The following is a 20,347-nucleotide window of genomic DNA, read 5'->3' as shown; positions in this document are numbered from 1 at the left end:
CACTTTGAAGAATAAGATGGTGGGTCTTGTTCCAGCCTTATCATTAAGCTATCATAAACAAGGCAATGGAATATTAGCACAAATGGGTTAATGGAACTGAAGAGCGAATCCAGAAGGTAACACAGACATATACAGATGCTTGATCTATGGCAGGAGAGCAAGGAGGAGCAGCTGGGAATGACCGTGTTTGCACTCCGTGCTAGCACCAGGGCTGTCCAGAAGGACCCCTCCCTCACACAGTCATGAATATCTTCCAGGTGGAATCAAAGACCTAACGTGAAAGGCAACATTATAAACCATCTTTTAACTATAAAGATTTTTAAAGATAAAAGATTATCTTCATGACTTCAGGACAGGAAAAGTCCTTAAAACAAGCCACAAAAGGCACTAAACATAAAAGATAGATTTGCCATTAAAATTAAGAATTTATCATTCATCAAGAAGAGAATAAGGGCTGGAATGTGGTGGATCACGCCTATAATCCCAGCACTTCAGGAGACTGAGGTGGATCACTTGAGCTCAGGAGTTTAAGACCAGCCTGAGCAATATAGTGAGACCCCATCTCTGGAAAAAAAAAAAAAAAGAGAGAGAGAATGAAAAATAATCCCCCAAAAGGAGAAGACATTTCCAACAAATATAGCCAACCAAATACCAAATTTGATTGAATACCAAGGATTAGTATCCAGAATATATCCTACAAATCAATGAGAAAAAAAAAACAGCTGACACAACACAATGGAAAAACAAAAAACTCGAATGGAGGCCAGTGTGGTGGCTCCTGCCTGTAACGTCAGCTACCCAGGAGGCTGAGGCAGAAGTATCCCTTGAGCCAAGGAGTTAGAGGTTACAGTCAGCTGAGATCATGCCACTGCACCCCAACCCAGCCTGGGCAACAGAACAACTCTCTCTTAAAAAAAAAAAAAAAAAAAAAAAAAAGACTTGAATGGGCACTTTTCAAAAGAAGAAATCCAGTGCCCAATAAACGTAAGAAATGCTCATATACCATTTCTAATCAGGGAAAGGTAAAATAAAACCACAATGAGGTCGGGGGTGGTGGCACACACCTGTAATCTCAGCACTTTGGGAGGCGGAGGCAGGCAGATCATGAGGTCAGGAGATCAAGACCATCCTGGCTAACACAGTGAAACCCCGTCTCTACTAAAAATACAAAAAATTAGCTGGGCGTGGTGGCATGCGCCTATAGTCCCAGCTACTCGGGAGGCTGAAGCAGGAGAATCATTTGAACCCAGGAAGCGGAGGTTGCAGTGAGCCAAGATCACACCACTGAACTCCAGCCTGGGTGACAGAGCGAGACTCCATCTCAAAAGAGAGAAACACACACACACAATGAACGCCTACTATATAAACATCATATTGGCTAAAATTAAAATCTGGCAACACCAAGTGTTGATGAACAAGCACTCATACATCATGGAAGCAGAGGAGGGAATATAAAATTTTAAAGGTATGCATACCTTATAACTGAGCAATTCCACTCCTAGGTACACATTCTATGGAAACATGTTTATGTGCACAAAGATGCTCATTGAAGCATTACTTATAATAGACAAAAACTGAAATCTCAAAGTACTCATCAAAGTGGAATAGTGGTACTAATGAAATGGCACATTACACAGCAAATGAATGAAACACACCATGTGACATGAATCTTACATGCAATGTTGAAAGACACCAAACACAACATATAATATTATTCTATTTTTATGTAAGTCAAAAGTGAGCAAAACGTAAACCATATTGTTACACACATAACTGGTAAAATAATTCTTAAAAGGACAAAGGGAGAATTTAAGTCAGGATAGTTACCTCTGGGGGAAAGAGTGAGTGTCAAGAGGGGACAAAAGGAGATTTTGGAGTGCTGGCAGGACCTCCTCTGCATCTGGTTTGTGATTACACAGCTGTTGCTTTACCCATTAAACTCTGTTTTAAGTACTTATTTGTAGGTTATATTTCACAAAATTTAAAAGAACAAGGGAGAACCTGTACTTCCAAATATTAACACCAATTAAAGCGATAATTATTGACAGTGTGGAAAAAACCCAGAAGGCCCAGAAATTGGCCTAAGATACAAAAGACATAATTTAATATTCTATAAAAATAGCATTACGAATCAGAGGGGAAATGGTGGTTTCAGATACTGAACCAATTGGTAAACTCTTTGAAATAAAATCAAATCCCTACCTTATATAACATACCCAAATACATTTGAGATGGATTAAAAATTTCCTTTTCACCCCAAACTTGTACTGATTTAGTTAATGTATATAAACAAAATTTAAATTCCTTTTAAAGACAGGTGTAGAAGTGAAATAAGAAAATACTAGAAGAAGATAAGGACATTTATCCATTCTTGGATTACAAAAATAGTTTCAAGCACATATACAAAGGTAGACTCCTAAAGAAAACAACTTCTACACTAAAATATCACAAACTATGTTAAATGACAAGGCTAAAAAAAAGTTACAATATATGACAAAGGACACACATTCTTAAGAACTTATAAGCCAAGAAAAGAGCAAATTCACCAGGTAACAGAAAAAATATGAATGAGCAATTCTCAAAAGAATGAATACAGAATAGCCCATGAACGTGAAAAAAAACACAACCTTCACTAAGTAATAAAAAAAAATACCAATTTTAAATGTAGCCCTTTTCTGTAATTATTCAATTTCCAAAGATTTTAAGTAGCAATTTTCAATTCTGAGCGTTGGATATATTGCTAATGGGAATGTAAATGAACATGATCTCTGCAGTGAGTGATATATAAAGATTCTCGAAAACACATTCACCTAACAATTTCATTTCTAGAGCGGTCTCTTCTGGAAATAAGTCATTTTGTATAGATGTGATTATTTTAAGATGTTAATCACATCACTATTTACAGATTACATTCTAATAAATAATCAAATTGCTGAATAGGAAATCAGTCTTAAAGTTATGGTATACCCATGAAATAAAATATCCTACAGCTATCTAAAAAGCAAGATACTTAATATGGGAAAATGTTGACAATACATAGAGCAGACCACAAAGCAATGTACATTATGATTGCATTTTTGAGAAAATAAATGTATAACTATGAATAGAAAAATAAGTAAAACCACAACATCAAAATGTTAACAGAGGTTATCTCCCTAGGTGGCAGGATTACAGGGAACTGTGTGTCCAGGCGCATGAACTCTTCCATATCATCCAGCTTTCCACAAATAACATCAAATTTTATGCTGCAAAATCATTTACTATTAGCTTTAAGAACTAAAACTAATGAGACTCTTAGGTCAGTATACTTTTCACATTTGCTTGAGGTGGGTGAGGACTGAAAGCAATAACTACACCTGGAAGCAAATGTGAACAGTCTTTTTCAAAAGTAAAAGTATTTAATTAAGTCCCAGTAAAACATCACCATTAGCATTTGAAGTTGTTCTAATTAATATTTTATTCTTCAACACTTTTAAAGACTCCAATATATTAGACAACGAATTTTTTGATAATGTAAGTTAATTTCTCTGGAGACAACCATATAATCCTCTAAAATGACATGAACATTTATATATGAGACTGAAGTTTCTGCAGTCTATATCTGCCTCTTTGGGGGAAAAAAAGTAAAGTACTGACAATTGTAACAACAATAACAAAAAAAATGCTTTCCTTACCAAACATTAATGTTCTGTACATGAACCTATCATCTGTGACAGCAAGGAACTCAAGCCAGGTGATGCACAAGCCTTCACCTAGCTCAGTTAGCCTGGACTTTTCCTGTACCAGATTTGCCTGAAGTAACATGAGGTTATTTAAAAAGACCTCCACCTAGGTTGCAGTGAGCCAAGATAGTGCCCCATTGCACTCCAGCCTGGGCGACAGAGCAAGACTCTTTAAAAAAAAAAAAAAAAAAAAAACCAAACCAAACAAACAAACAAAAAAACTTCCACCTTCCAGCATCTACTCAAAAGGGAATTCCTTCCTAATCAGAAGAGAGAACATTCTTCCTAAGGGAAGACAGTAAAAGGAGAAGAGCATTTGTTAAGCATTCTCCATGCATGTCTTCCTAAGTATTTCACATCCAATGTCTCAATAACCCCATGCAAACATGCATACAATTCTTTAGACTGCTCCCTTCATTACCCAAAAGAGAAGGGAACTATGTCTTCCTAATTGATTTTGGGTGCCTGGAACTAAGTATTTCACTGAAAGACATGTAATAAATGCTATTTGATAGTTAAGAATAAGGAAAAAAGCGAAGTTCTCTCTTTTCATTTGGCTTAAAGAAAAAAAGTATGTTCTACTATATACTAAAATATCAGACCAATACACAATATATTGCAAAATTTTAATACCATGTGGTTAAACACAATATTCAAAAATTAAACTTTTCAAGCACATGAAAGTCATCTGAAAGACAAACTGGGATTTTTTTTAATAACTACCTTTGTGTAACTTTATAAAATTACTTCCCTCAACAATATCTGACACTGATCTTGATACTAGGTTAGAAAGTCTGATGTAAGATGATGACACCTCAACGTCAGTGATTTAGGAGATTATCTTCAGAATTCATCAGAGGACCAATCGTCATCTTCATCCCTTACTTCTCGGTATCTCCCTGAAGACTCCCCTTCTGGATTATAACTCCGCATTTTAATATTCAGTCTTTCAGCTAATTTTTGCGCTGCCAGCTTTGCTTGCATCTCCTTTAAAACAAAGAGCAAAGCAAAAAGTTACACGTTCACATCTCTTCAATTTTTCAATGGGAAGTTATCTAGAATCAGCGATATGAGGGGTACTGACACCTCACCGAGTGCTCCCTTGGGCAATACAAGCCTGTTGGCTGTGCCCTATCAGACACAACTGGGTAATGCTTCTGACAGCCACCAGCCTGCTACAGTTGAAGTTACTGACCTCCATTAATATACAACATTGCGTTGAAATACATTCCTCTATATAAGAAACTGAGTAATCAGCTTAGCACAACAACAGTTATAAATGCAGATGCATTAAATATGTGGGCACATGTACATGTATACACGCTCACATAACAATGTGACCTATCAAATGTCAAAAATGACTAATATTGTCTAGATTTCTACAACTGACAGAACCTTCTTCCCTAATAAAAATCATGACTTCTAGACTTGGGAATTACATTTCAATGGCAAAATGAAAATTAAGAAATTAATACTAAAAAACTGACTATTCCTCTCCAAATAAAGTCCTACAGCAACTAGTATCTAATAAAAAGTCCAAGTAAATTTCAGACACTGGCAAAGTACTTAAAAACTGCTAAGGACTTCACCACCAACTCATGGTAGGTGGCAATGTCATTCCTAATTCCGTTCTTCCCTTTTCTCATGCTTTCTTGAGTTTCTTGATGTCTTCCTCTTCAAGCCATGAATATGGGTAAGTAAAAGTGGGAGCTATTACCTCTGCCAAGAAAACCAATTTAAAGATAAAGGGTTTAATTCAACCTAAAAATATCTTAGGATGGGCATTTAAGAGCCCAGAGACAATAAACACTTCCTCAATGCTACGGTCATAACTAGGCAGTAATTTTAATGCACTGAGAGAAAGAAATATGGGTTTTTTGAAAAAGAGCACCTTGAAAATGCCAATCCATGCCAAGGCTTTTATGAAAAGCCAAGGCAGATTAACAGCCTCTTTTGCTGGGGTTTTTTTGAGACAGGGTCTCACTCTGTCACCCAGACTGTACAGAGTGCAGTGGTGCAATTGCAGCTCACTGCAGCCTCGACCTCCTGGGCTCAAGCAATCCTCCCACCTCAGTCTCACGGGTAGCTGGGACCACAGATGCGTGCCACAATGCCCGGCTAATTTTTTCGTAAAGATGGAGTCTAGCTATGTTGCCCAGGCTGGTCTCGAACTCCTGAACAGCCTGGTGTGATACTGGCTGGTACACTAGTACCTGACTAAAATCTAGCTAAGCAACACCTAGGAAGTGAGACAGGATACTGTTCTCCTGGAGGCTAAAATTGTTACTAAATACTTCTAAACTTTTCTATTCCCCTGTGGTGCTTCACACTTATTTTCTCCCATCCCATTACTCTGTATACAAACTCTCAACATACAAGTTTAAAGTTCAATGCAAAACACATGGAAACAAAGTGCTATGCAAAATTGATTAAGTTGCCAAAAGCAGATTTTTTCTCTTCACATAGGCCTGCGGATTATGCTCTGAAACAGTGTCTCACTGTCTGCTGGCTATACAACATTATCCTCCCACTCCTTCTATGCCCTCCCCTGTACTGCAGGAGATGGAAGCCTGGGAACTACATTTTCCTCATTCTCTAACAAGGGGTCTGGGTTACAGTCCACCACTCAGAAGCTGTCACATGGGTTTTACAAGGTGAAAGGGAGAGATGCGATGCTACTACTATCCTAACAGGAACAGGCAGGTACATGAGCTTCAAGACATGAAATTCTACAAGTCTCCCCACATTTCCTGGCAAATCACCACTTTCATGTTGAAGGTAGCTGTGATCATCTCTAGCCATTTCCTGCAGTTCTAGCAACTTTATGACTCTGAAAACTAATGGCATAGGTCTCTGAAAACTAGTGGCATAGGTCTGAGCTCATGGAAGCACCTAATCCCCTCTATTCCATTCCTTCCTCCTTGAACCTGGAGTAAATTCTGGCTTATGTAAGAGGCACCAAACAAACAGACAAGAAAAAAAATAATACTCTAAATACCTCATAATTCTGTTTCTGTTGTTTCTGAAGTGCCAAAGATTCTTCTATGGAGAGCAGCTGCGTGGGCATATGGTGAAGCGGTAGAAGCCGAGCTGCTGTGATGTCATCAAGATGCTGCTTATCCCTGCGCCGCCGCTCTTCTGAGGAAATAGGAGACCCGCTCTTCTGACAATGACTAGACGAATCATTTTGTCGAAAAGGTAACCTGATGAAAGGAAAACTTGTGCTATATAATCAGACTATTTTATTTGTAGACACATTTAAAACATTCACACAAATGACCTTTACCTCAGCAATTAACTCTCCTCCAAAGGTAATAGTAAGCAGTTTACCTGTATTTATTGCTCTAACAAACAGGGGTGTGTTTGTGTGCACACAGGCTCTTGCCTTTTCCTTCCTTATTCAAACCTTATATTTCATCTGGAGCTTTTTTTTTTTTTTTTTTTCATGTATTCATTCAAAGAACATTTGCAAAAGGGCTTATTGCCCAGTAGAAAGAAAGAAACATGTCAAGTTTCAGTGCAATATAATACCAGAGGTACTATGGCAGATATCTCAACAAGATACACTGGAACATTAGGAAATGGCCAGTTCTAGTGGGAGACAGGGAGGCTGTAAGCAAAGCTTCTAAAAAGCTTTGAACAGTCTTGGAATAACTGCTTACCATTTAAATAAGGAGAGAAGTGCATCCCAGCAAGGGGAGTGAGAGAAAGTACAGAAGGTAGAGAGACTCAGCTTTTCTGGCTACACAGAAAAGACAGCCAGAAAGAAGGCTGGGAAGTAGGCTGGGCCCAGACTGCAATGAAGAGTTCTCCGTAACAAATTCAGATTTCCACCTTACAAATTTCACTCTGGCAGCATTGGAGACTGACTGGTAGTTAAGACTAGAGGTAGAAGAGGCCACAATTATAGCCCGAGAGAGATGACAGTCTTCACTTTGACAGAAGATGAAGAACAATTATAGAGATGAAGATCAAAGAAATAAGTAGGTCTTCATGGCTAGCAGATACAGAGATGAGAGAAATGGAAGATACCTTAGGGGAAGAAAACAAAGAACGTAGTGGTCCTATTAGGAAATATGGAAATTACCTTGGAAAGAAACAGAGGTTCCACTTTGTACATGATTAAGCTGAGGTGCCTAGGAACACCCAAGTGGTCAAGTTTCATGGTTAATTGGCTATGCAAACCTAAAGTTCTGGGATGATCTGGGATAGAGGTGGACAGGGGTCAGCCTCCAGCATCCAGGTGATACATGAAACCAGAAGAGTATGCAGAAGGAAGAGCAGAAAGGACCCAAGGACACTAAATGACCCCACCTTCCAACCTCCAAGCCACTTCTCACATGGAACCCTCTAAATCCTTGTCTATGGCATAAGGACTCCTCAAAGCCCTGTCTTTCCTGTTCTCCTCTAACTATACAGAAGGCTCCCTGTCTCTTCAACTTCCTGAATTCTTGGTAGCCCTCATCACTATTCCCTTACCTCTCTCCCACTCCCAGCTAAATGACCGTAATACAGAACTGGGATTAATGTATTCTTTGTTGTATTTATTGACTAGATGATGGTTCTAGTTTCCTAAAATGTCATCCTGGCAGTGAAGAAAGACACCTCACTGTACACAAGAGATGACTTGATCACATTAATGCAGTATAATCCTGATTTTCTATACAGCAGAAATAAAATGTTTTGCGGTTAAAATGAATGCTGGGGTAGAGTTAAAGTCTAACAAAAAAGAAGCATGTGTTAGGCACTTTTCACTAGAGATTTTCTGTTTTTCAAAGAAAGGTAGTAGTAATTTAACTTTGTATTTGATGTTACATACTTGTAAATACAGTATAGGAAGGTACCTTTTGAGTTGAATGTTACATTTGCTGCAAGTAAATAGCAATTATTTTCAAAAAGACTTTACTTTTCCTGAAATTTCAGAAACAAATTTATGGCAAGGAACTGATAAGGAGAGTTTTTGCCTATCCTGCCTCAATCTATTTTCAGTTTTTCAAACTCTCCTCAGCTTCCTTCCCCCTGAAACTGTAATTATGTAGCTTAACTCTTTTCCAAGGGTGTAAACCTTGCGTCCTCATCTAGCTCTGAAACTCCTTGAAGAACATGGTGTTGTATTACATTATACATGTATACATTACAGCCATGTTTTTAAACTTGAGGTATAACATCAAAAAGGCAAAGAAGTTTAAGAATCTTGACTTCACTGTGTCCCCACAACACCTGCTGCTTGCTTACATTTAGTGAGCATACAAATAATTTTTGCTGGAAAGCCGATCAGCTCCTGCAATTGCTTTACCCTTAGTTCACAGACTAATCAAAGAGAGTACACTTTGATAGTACACTAATCAGAGCTGTACACTAAAAAATAGTTCTGAAAAAAAGACGTCATAATAAATTCTCTCCAACTCTGTGTTTATTATGAAATATTGGCTAAGCATCCTGAAATTTAATATTCCCCCAAGTGCTATTCAAGACCCTGTCAATTACTCAGTTTCAAAACTAAATATTTTTCAACATGAACCTTCCACTCCAGCCAGGCTGGTCTCAGTGTTTCCACAATATGTTCTTTCCTAACTACAAGTAGTTCTCATACAAAGCCCATGGAACTTAGAGCATTCTCCTTATTTATGAGAAAAGGTCTTATTATAAGTTGCCCAAGCTGGTCTACAACTCCTGGACTCAAGCTGTCTTCCCACCTCAGCCTCCTGAGTAGCCTAGGACTACAGGCAAGCACCACGACACCCAGTTTCTCTTAACTTTTTGAGTTTAACAAATATCATGTTCCTGTTATAGGCCTGTTTCCGATGGTACTTACACATTGGTTTTAAATTTATGCAGCTGGGGCACTGGATTTTTGGCTCGCATTTCTAGCACTTCCATGTAATGAGGCTTCTTCTGAGTCCCACTAGAAACGTCTGTCAAGTTCTTAGTACTTGCATTTTCTTCTGACTGTTGTTCACCTTGGTCTGCAATGGTGATCCTCTGTAACCTGTCAATAAACAGGTTGTCAAAGCTGCTGGAAGTATCTTCTGCTTGACTTGAAACATGATGCTGCGGGTGATGCTCACTAGCTTCAGATGAAGACGGTACCCTGTCTCTGTTGCTGGAAGCTGGGCCCTTAATCACTGTGTACTCAACCTCTGGAGTCTCCCCATCACCTTCATGAGTAGGATGTCCAAGTCCCTGGTTTTGTGAGGTTGTTTTAGATGACTTGATATTATCTACAGAGGAACACCCAGGAACTAGTGATGAAGTATCAAGTATCGGGTCAGAATTCTGGGCCTTATCTGTACCCACATCAACTTCTGCAATTCCTTTTTGCCTTAGCTTACAGTCTAAACTAACAGGGTGAAACAGTTCACTTTTTCTTCTAACTTCTTCATGTTCTGCAACAGCAGCTTTCAGTTTGGCAACAGAGTCAAAGATCTTTTTACCTTTGTCGGGCAATTTGCAAATGAATTTTCTGTCAAATGGAAAAGAATACATATACATTACAGCCATGTTTTTAACTTGACATATAACATTAAAAAGGCAAAGCATTATCTTCAAAGAAAGAAAAGCTGATTTTTAAGTCAAATATCTGATTTCTAACTGCCCCAAAACAGGAATAAAACAAATAAAACGGTCATTATCCAAACAGCACAAAAAAACAAGGGAATGCTGGAATAGGGAATATATGCCTCATTTGTCTCAGCAAATTAGAATTTCGGCAAAAGTATTTTAAGCATGTAATAATCACATAAGACATTCCAAGAACCAGCAGTCATTAAAGTGCAATCCCCACAATTTGGGGATGGGGTGGAGTGTGGGGATGGGCCTATTATTTTAAAACTACTTTCATAATAATACTAAGATGTTATTTCCCTCTCATTTTCTCACATGGGTACGGCGGAGTTTTCCAGTGGCTACATGACATATGATGACATCATTGTTCTAGAATAGAATGTGTGCTTGTGTATGCTTATGTTTTAAAGACTTCAGCTGTATTTCTCATAAGTAAATAAACTTCACTAGACAGAACACATAAAATAGCTCTTTGGGATCTCAAAAAATCTTAAAGTATAAAGGAGTCCTGAGACCAAAAAGTTAATTCACTGCTACAGATTAAAAACCTATTCTCACAAGGTAAAAACACCTGCCTTGATCCCAATCAATTATTTATTTGTCCCTTTTGCTAGATGACAGAGTTCCTTTTTTGATTCTCTTTTCTTTAATTATACAATAAATGGAGAGAAAAATCTTAGGTCCTTTGTTCTTTTTGACACTACATTCATTCCCACTATTTCAACTATTAACAACACTCTACAGCTGAAATTCCTATGTTTTCTATATTTTTCCAGAGTTCTCTCTTTCTTGAGCCTAATGACAACTTCTCCAGCTTTTAAGTGTTTGGTTTTCAATTAGTCAAATGTCTGTCCCGCTCTCCCCTCAACTCTGAACACCCTACGTAAAATCAACCACGGATCTATTCCTCTCCCTGAATATTCCTATTTTTGCTAGTGGTCTTCCATACAAATTGGAAAACTCAGCCATCTCTGTCAACTACATTTAAATGACTCTATGCTTAAAAGTTCTCCCAATCCCTTCCTAGTTCACTTTCTTACAACTGTCTCGTGGGGAGCCTCTCTGAAAATAGCCATCTACTGTCTCCCGCTTTTTATTCCTTCAAACCACCTTTGGCAACAAGCTGCTAAACAAAGCTGCCTAAAAAACAAAATCACTTTTATCACGTGGCTCCCTTGCTAAAATCCGTTAAATCAACCAGCTGAATGAGGGTGGAACTTTCCCGGCCTAATAAACCCCTCTTCATATCCCACTCTTCCCATTTCCTACGGTTCCTGTAAGCGTAGAATCCAGAGACGAAGCTGACAATTTGTTATGGGTTAGGGGTGCGGGCGACAAAAGGGTTTAGAATGAAGACTCTTGCTTCATGGAACTAACACAGTCCCCGGGTAAATAAAACCAACGAGGGGCTACTAACTGCCTGCAACAATAAGTAGCCGTTCAGTCCGAGCCATCCTCGCAGGCATACGTGCCTGGCCAGGAAGAGGCACGGCTCTGCGACAGCAAGCCCTCCGTCCACTCGCCCGTAGGACTGAGGCGAATGTGACTGAGGCAAGGTCACCTTCCAGGGAAGGAAACAGAGTGGGGGAGGGGAGGGGAGCGCCCAGGGAGCTCGAGCTGAAGGAGCCTGGCGGAGACTCCGCGGGACCCCAGCTTACTCGTTGCGCAAAAGTCTCTCCTGGCGCTTCAACATTTCCCGCAGCTCCACCAAACTCCGCTGCCCCAACTCCTCGGGAGCTTGGGGCTCGAAGCCGCGGGGCAGCGAGGACATTCTGCACAGGCTGAGGCTGGCGCGGCGGCGGGCACTCGGCTTCCTCGGCAGGCCCCGCTGCTAGCGCCGGATCCGCGGACTGCGGTGACTCCGGGGCTCGAGCGGGAGTCGCCATTTTCCCGGAAGAACGGGGTCTTCCTCGAGCCGAATCGAGCTTTATTGAAATGCCGGAAACAAACACGGACCGGGAGAAGGGGGCGTCCGGAGGAGCGCTAAAGGGCGGAAATTACGTCGGAGGACGCCGGCGCTTCGGCTTGGCGCCCTTTCCCCTCGTGTGAGCATTCGTCCGGTTGTCAGCTGTTCATAGGTTTATACAAAAAGTATTTGGCGCCAGCGTGACCTCACCAAGCACTATGTGTTAGTCAACAAATAGCCACGTCCTTCGTTATAGTTGGGGTTTACAGAGTTGGCGCGGGGGACGGAGGGACGGAGAATCAAATAATATAATAGTGACGTTGGGGTGGGCACCTGGGAAGGTATCTCTGAGAAGTGAAATACAAGTCGAAACCTGAAAGATGAGTTGGCCGTTAATAAGGTAGAGGAGAGTGCGGGACATGATTTGGGAGACTCCGGCCTCTGTGTGGTGCCTCCTAGCTCAGCTTAGGGACGTCCTGAAATGTTAAAGTTGGAAGGTTCCTTAGAATCAGCGATTCTTTTCGGGGCTCATTGCATTTGGAGCAGGACTTCATTTGTGGCACTGCCTCAGGCATTGTTACGACATTTGGTCTTTCTGGCTTCTGCCTTTTAGGTGCCATGGCACTCCCAAGTAATTGCAAAAATTCAAAATGTCTCCCCCAACGTACATTTCCGAAGGCCCACAAGAGGTGATGAGGGAGTGGGAGCAGCTGTACAAACTGGTTGAGGACCTTTTATAATTTTCTACTTTGCCTGTAGAAAAACAGAGGCATGAAAACTGAAATAAATATTCCCAGGGCACAAAACCAGAAAGTGACAGCACCAGATTTCAAACCCAAAAGCCCAGCCGCTTTTCCAACACACCAATTTGAAAATTCCCTTCTTCACTTTAGGCCTATCTCCAAACGTGCAAAATTGTTGAAAAGACTTTTTTTTTTATTTTTTCCCCCAGCTGTTGAGCAGAAGGCAGTTTAGTAAGTATTGGACACAGCTTTTAGTTTCTTGTTATAGTTCACCTACCAGAGATGCATCCCAGTGGAAAGAGTAGGAAGACATGCAGTCACAGCACATATCACTTGGTAGGTTTGAACACCCCCATAACCTCCAAAACCACTGCCCTCCCCCAATTTTTTTATATAGGAAATTGAAGTTGTCTCAATCCTATGTAAGATGCTATGTTAACACAAGCAGCTCCGTCCCAAAGAGACAGAAGATCTAGGTAAGCTCCAAAGCTATTCCAGGGAGCACAGTTGCAACCATTTCTTTATCCCCCCAATCTAGTCCATTCAGATCAGATTCATTAATATATCAAAATAGGTTTTCTCTGTATAAGACTTGCTTTCAAGGACATTAATAACCTGCTCCAGCATTGGCTGAATGAGAAATAGGTAAGCTCCTCGAGTCAGGTGGTTGTCTGTGGTGTCGACAAAAAAAAAAAAAAAAAAAAAAAAAGACTCCATAAAATATTGAAGAGATGTATTCTGTGCCAAATATGAGTGACCATGGCCCGTCACACAGCCCTCAGGAGATGCCGAGAACACATGCCCAAGGCGGTCGGTGCACAGCTTGGTTTTATACATTTTAGGGAGACATGAGACATCAATCAAATGCATTTAAGATAAACATTGGCTTAATCCAGAAGGGCGAGACAACTCAAAGCAGAGTGGGTGTAGGGGAAGATGGGCTTCCAAGTTATAGGTAGATTTAAATTGTTTTCTGATTGGCAATTGATTTAAAGGAACATCTAGGTTACCTTAAGAAGTGGTGGAGACGGAAGTTTTATCATGTAGATGAAGCCTCCAATTAGCAGGCTTCAGAGAAAGTAAGTTGTAAGTGTTTCTTATCAGACTTAAGGTATATGTTGATATTAAATGCTGTGCAGCTTTTCCTGGATTCTAAAAGAAAGAAGGGCATAATGAGGCATGTCTGACCTCCCCTTCCCATCATGGCCTGAGCCAGTCTTTTAGGTTAAATTTGGAGGACCCTGGACTAGAGGAGGAAGTTCATTCAGACGGTTGAGGGGGGGCCTTCAGATTTTATTTTTGGTTTACAGTGGTAAGCGCCCCACAAGCCTCCCTCGCACCACCTCTGGACCCCAGCTGGAGGCCTTTATTTCCCCCACAGTAGTGAACTCCCCAGGTGCTGATTGTGGGCCACAGGGGTCCCCAAGGCAAGGATGCCTTTCTTTCAGGCCTCAGAATTTTGCCCCCTTCTGTTACCCTTTTTTGGAAGGCCGTCTCTCCTCCCCTTGCCAATTATAAGTCTTGGCTCAAGTCTCACCTCCTCCCTGAACTTTCCTAGGTTATTCCAAACTAAATTTCTCTTTCTTTTGAGCACAACTATACGGCTTAAAGTTGGAACCTCACTGCATGAAGCATATTATACTTCTCTAATTGTGTTATGTATCAAGATTTCTTTTTCCTTTCCTAACAAAATTATAAAGTCCTTTCTGTGAGGGAGCTATAATTGTACATTTTCTTTCTCCCCTCAGAAACATAGCAGGTACTAATTGACACAATCTCCTTCTCTCATATTTTTTTCTCTACCTTTCCCTCATATTCCTCTTTATCTTAATGAAATGTTTCTTATATACAAATCTTAGACTTTTTACATAATTAATCATAATTACTGTGTAGATATTTTCAGTGCTTTGGGATAGAATCTTTTATACAGTATGGCTTAGGGCTTCAAGATATCATAATACAAATCTGAATTCCTACCAGCATCCAAGCACAAACTGTCTAATTTTGTCAGTAACCAAGAGGCATGGCAAGTGGAAAACATCACTCTACAACAGAAGCAGGTTACTTGCAGGCTATTCACACTTCAGAATGAAAATAGGCAAAGTATTCTTTTATAATTTATCAAACAAACAAAAAATAAGTGTCTAGGACACAAATTTTCACAGCAGTGTCTAGAGAAAAAGATATAAATAACAATGGAGAAATGAAGACTAAAGAGAGAAACAACGAATGCTACAGGTTATACCTGTTTGCAGCTGAACCAAACACTTGAAAGGAAATGGAGCCCACAAACCACAGACAGCTGATCTCTGCTAAAGAATTCCAGTTGCCTGTCAAAGAGCCCATCTGTTATAAAAATGAATCTGGGCAAGTGTTTTGGGGTTTTGTTTGTGTTTTTCAGTGCTCATTTAAAAAAAAAAACTGAATCACTTTTCCAGTGGTACTTGGATTAGTCTCCTGAATGTTGCTCTCAGAGTAAACTAATGAATTTGGCTGCATTTGAAAGGAAGGAAAATTCAAAACAGAATTAAAGGAAATTTTCATTAGTCACACGAGGTGCTGCCAAGATGACCTATAGACATCCCATTACCACGAAGCTACGCAAGGACATTGTTTGAACAAAAACAAGACCTAGGAAGGATTTCCACTTGTCCTTACCTAGTTGAAGATAAAAACTGATAAATCAATTGTAAAATTGATAAACATAAACCTTTAGAATTTACAGGCTGTTCTCCTCTGTTTTCTTGCATTGATTGTCATTGTTGGGGCATGAATGACCACAAAACTGGCCATGATATAGTTGGAGTTGACCAGAATGGCAGCAACAATATTTCCCATCCTAAATATTCTTCTTACTATGTGAGTTTAACACTCCTATCAAGAAATGGGGTTGGTCTTCTCTATCCTTGAATCTGGGCATGCTTATAACTAGAGCAAAAGTGATTTTTCTAGTCTAGATGACAAAAGGTGATGCAACTTCTACCTAGCTTTCTTAAAGTGCTTACTCTTGGAACTCAGTAAGCAAGCCATGAAGAAGCCTGCATTTGTGTAGATATTTTGGCTGTCATCCTAAGCTGAAGGTTCGGCCAACAGGTAGCATCAACCACCAGACATGTAAGTGAGCAAAACTTTGGATAATTTCAGCCCCATCTGTCCAGTCACTTCCAGCCTTCAAGACTTCCAAATTGAAGCCATAGACATTGTGGAGCAGAGACATCTTCACTATGCCCTTTCCAAATTTGGGGTGGTTTATTAAACAGCAGTAGCAACAGGAACTTTATCCAAGGTTAATCCCTTCAGCTATACTATGGATCCCATCTGTTCTTGCTTCTTTGGAGATCTCATTCATTTGTTCAGTAAGTAAATATTTATTAAGCATATATCATAAGCGAAATACTATTCTAGGATTTGGTGCTGTAACGATGAATAAGGCAAAGAAATTTCCTGTTACATTGAAACTTTTATTCTATCAGCACTACGAGCCACATAGAGAACTAGTACAGAGTGATGTGATAAGGAGTGACTGGTAGACTACTCTGACTGGGTGACTGAGGTTGGGTTTTCTGAGGAGGTCACTTTTAAGCTGGGACTTGAATGGCAGATGATCAACTGTGGGAAAATCTGATGGAAAAACATCCCAAGTAGAGAAGGAAGAGAAAATACTAAGACTGTAAAAGGAGAAGGAGCTCAGTATGTTCAAATAACAAAAAAAGGCAATGTGGAAGACTGGGGCTAAATCCAGCAGGGCTTTGTAGACCAGGATATGGAGTTTGGATTTTACCCTAAAAGAAATGGGAAGCCACACGTGGTAGACAGCCTCTAGGATGGCCCCCAGTGTCCCACTCCAATGTAATCCTCTCCCATGGAATGTTGACTGGACTTAACTGATTCACTTCTAAAAAATATGGTAGAAGTGATGGGTACCACTTCCCAGATTAGGGAATAAAAGATTTGAACAGACAATTTACCAGAGAAGATATGTAAGTGAAAAATAAGCACGTGAAAGAGGACCAGTGTTATTAGCCATTAGGAAAATGCAAATTTAAAATACATGGAGATGCTAGGCATGGTGGTTCATGCCTGTAATCCCAGCTACTCAGGAGGCTGAGGTGGGAGGATTGCTTCAGTCCAGAAGTTCAAGACCAGCCTGGGCAACATAGCAAGACTCCATATCCAAGAAAAAAAGAAATAATAAAATCACAATGAGATATTAGTACATGCCTACCAGAAAGACTGAAAAGGATGTAGTAAAGACTGTAAAGGATGTAGAGCAATTGGAACTTTGATACACTGCTAATGGGAATGCAAAATAGTACAACCACTTTGGAAACCAGTTTGGCAGTTTCTTAAAATATACCATTTGACCCAGCCATTCTTCTGCTAGGTTTTTACCTAAGAGAAACAGGTAAGTGAAACCATATATTAATACAAAGGCTTGCACGTAAGTGTCATTACAGCTTTATTTGTAATAGCCCAAAACTAGACACAATTCATTAGTAGGTAAGTGGATAAACACGTTGTAGTTTGTCCATATAATCGAATACTCTGGTACATGCAACAACTCTGATGAATCTCAATTATACTGAGAAAGAGGCCAGGAAAAAAGTATGACTCCATTTATATATGGAGTCATACTTATATATGTAAGTAATATATAATATATATATATTATATACTTATATATGTAAGTAATTATAAGTAAGTAAGTCATACTTATATATGTATATATACATACTTATATATGGAGTCATACTCATACTGTATGACTCCATTTATATAAAATTGGAAAGTATACGAACTCATCTAAAGCAGATCAGTGATTATCTGATGTCGCAGGGTGGCAGGGAGAGGCTGGCAGGAAGGAAGACAAAGGGGCATGAGGAAACATTTGGGAGTGACAGGGATGCTCAGTACCTTAATTGTGGTGATGGTTATATGGGTGTATTCATCTGCTAAGTCAAAATTACTTATTCTAGAGGTAAAAAGAGAAAATTAAAAAAAAAAATCTTATTGCACGGTATACATTAAATATGTCAAGTGTATAGCATGTCAGTTATACTCCAATAAAGCAGTTAAAAGCTCCCCCAGCTTCCACCTGCCTTCTTTTTTCAGAGATACGCTTCCTAAAAGAATTGTCCACATTCTCTGACTCCATTTCTTCTCCATCTTGCAAGCACCATGGATCCCTTCATTGCTGTCAGATTCAAGGAATGTGTCTTAGTCTTTCCCCTTCTCACAGCCTCTGACCCTGTTGAGCACTTTCTCCTTCTTAAAACTCTCTCTTACCATCAATTCCAAGGTACCAATCTCTCCAGGCTTTTAAGCACAGAAGTCTTTTGGGGTTTTGCTCTGGGACTAGAATTAGAGTCAGGGTAGAGGCCTTACCACCTGAATGTCTCAAAGTTTTCTCAGTCTCAACCTGTCCAAAACTGAATTTGCATTTCCCTCCTTCAACCCACTCTTACTCTCTTAAATTCTGACTTACTTTTTTTCTCTTTTGAGACGAGTCTTGCTCTGTTGCACAGGCTGGAGTGCAGTGGTGTGATGTCGGCACACTGCAACCTCAGCCTTCTCGGCTCAAACAATCCTCCCACCTCAGCCTCCCTCCCAAGTAGCTGGGACTACAGGTGTGTGCCACCACACCTATCTAAATTTTTTTTTAATTTTTTTGTAAAGACAGGGTTTTGCCATGTTGCTGATGCTAGTCTTGAACTCTTGGGTTCAAGAGATCTGCCCGCCTTGGCCTCCCAAAGTGCTGAGATTGCAGGAATGAGCCACCATGCCCGGCCTTTTTTTCTTTAAGAAATTTAATTTTGCTTCCTTCACTTGGATTACTAATGTGGGAGACATTAGTGTCAATGTAGCAAAGACTGAAAGTGTTCAATTTCACACTTGTTGGGCCTCTCAGCGTGAGAGATGGCCCGACCCCCACATGTGGATTGCTGGAGAATGAGGGGGTGGGGGTGTCATGGGGCAATGCAGAAGCATGTCCAGCCTCTATGCCTAGACTTGGCCACAGTGACAGTGGGCCTAGTGGCGGGTATGCAGGCAGTGAAGTGATGATTAGTGGGGAGTTACTACCAAAAGGGAATTTAAAGGAGAGGATAGCCAGAGATTTGGACCAGATGAGGTCACTGGGAATAAAGATCACCAACAAGGGAGCATCATTCTTTTAGAAAAATGGAGACTTCATTGATGACCAGACTTTAGGGTTAGAGAGCTGACTGAGGAGGGGGAGAAGCTAGCTTTTGCTTTGCCCCTACTGTGTGCCTGGCCTTTTGATTACATTTTATTAATTTTATATAATTTTTGCAACAAATAGACCAATGGAACAGAATAGAGAACACCAAAATGGACCCATGCATATGTGGAAACTTGATTCAAGATTTAAGATTAGTGACGAACGAGTGAATTCTCATAAATGGTGCTAGAGAGATTGGTTGTATATATGGGAAAAAGTATTAATATTAATAGTTTCCTTCTTCCAATAGACATGAGGATTAATTCCAGAGGAATTAACAAACTACTATAGAAAACTGAAAAATAATGTTTACAGAAAAGCATTTTAATGATCACAAGTTTAGGAAGGATTTCTTAAGACACATTTTACAAACTTTACAGGAAATAATTTGTAAATTAACTATATTAAGGCAAAAACTTTTGTAGTACAGAAGGGTAAAGGCTATTATACATATAAAGAGCAAGCTGGCATCCAGAATACAAAAACTCATACTTTACAAAAACAATTCTTATACATCAATAAGCAAAACAAGTCAGCAGAAAAAAAAAAGGAAAAATACAAATAGTTCACAGAAGAGGAAACTGGAAAAACTGGAAAACATGCTTTAAAAAGGATCCTCAACTTCAGGGAAATGCAAAGTAAAAAAAATATTTAAAATTCCAAACTCTTTCTGATTGGAGAAGTAGGAGTGCATGTGTTACAGAGACTAAACTGGCAGAAACACTTAGGAAAGATATGCAGTCACATCTAGTAAACTGGAAGACATGCCTACTCTGCAATCCAACACACAGCCTTTATGTACTAGCCTTCCTAAGGAAACTGTGTATGTACAAAAGAAGAGGTGTGTCAGAACATTCAATGCCACATTATTTATAGTGGTAGCAAAAATTGAAAACTACATCAATTAAAATGAAGGAACTAAATCTATAGATACCAACAAGGTTTAATCTCCAAAACTTAAGGTTAAGTGAAAAAAGCAAATTGCAGAACAATACCATTTGTTTTAAGATGAGTAACATGCAAATGAATACTGTATATTTCTTTTCTTTGTCAGATTTATTGATATAGTTTACATGTAGTAAAACCCCCCTTTTTAGTGTACAACTCTGCATTTTGACAAATGCATACAGTTCTGCGACGACCACCATAATCATGATATAGAACAGTTCTA

General features: G+C 39.6%; 1 protein-coding gene across 2 annotated transcripts; it reads right to left on the bottom strand.

Moving 5' to 3' along the window:
- Positions 1 to 1,704: 1,704 nt before the first annotated feature.
- On the bottom strand, positions 1,705 to 12,379 carry POLR2M (RNA polymerase II subunit M). 2 transcript variants are annotated; one of them, XM_025389895.1, is made up of 4 exons: positions 11,945 to 12,379; positions 9,538 to 10,185; positions 6,721 to 6,925; positions 1,705 to 4,709 (listed from the first exon to the last, which is right to left on the bottom strand). In XM_025389895.1, the coding sequence occupies exons 1-4, from the start codon at positions 12,055 to 12,057 to the stop codon at positions 4,566 to 4,568; spliced, it is 1,110 nt and encodes a 369-aa protein (XP_025245680.1). In that variant the 5' UTR covers positions 12,058 to 12,379; the 3' UTR covers positions 1,705 to 4,565. The 2 variants fall into 2 exon arrangements, with proteins under 2 accessions (XP_025245680.1, XP_025245681.1); XM_025389896.1 differs by having other exon boundaries at positions 9,538 to 9,711.
- Positions 12,380 to 20,347: the final 7,968 nt, after the last annotated feature.

Source organism: Theropithecus gelada, chromosome 7a (genome assembly GCF_003255815.1).
Source record: "Theropithecus gelada isolate Dixy chromosome 7a, Tgel_1.0, whole genome shotgun sequence".
Lineage (NCBI taxonomy): Eukaryota > Metazoa > Chordata > Mammalia > Primates > Cercopithecidae > Theropithecus > Theropithecus gelada.
This window is presented reverse-complemented; position numbering and strand designations above follow the sequence as displayed.

Excerpts from the sequence above, each read along its gene's own strand:
- POLR2M (XM_025389895.1), bottom strand. The coding sequence starts at position 12,057 with ATGTCCTCGCTGCCCCGCGGCTTCGAGCCCCAAGCTCCCGAGGAGTTG. Across the intron at positions 6,926-9,537 it reads CATAAATTTAAAACCAATGT|GTTACCTTTTCGACAAAATG; the intron begins GTAAGTACCATC and ends TCCTTTCATCAG. Across the intron at positions 4,710-6,720 it reads AACAGAAACAGAATTATGAG|GAGATGCAAGCAAAGCTGGC; the intron begins GTATTTAGAGTA and ends TTTGTTTTAAAG.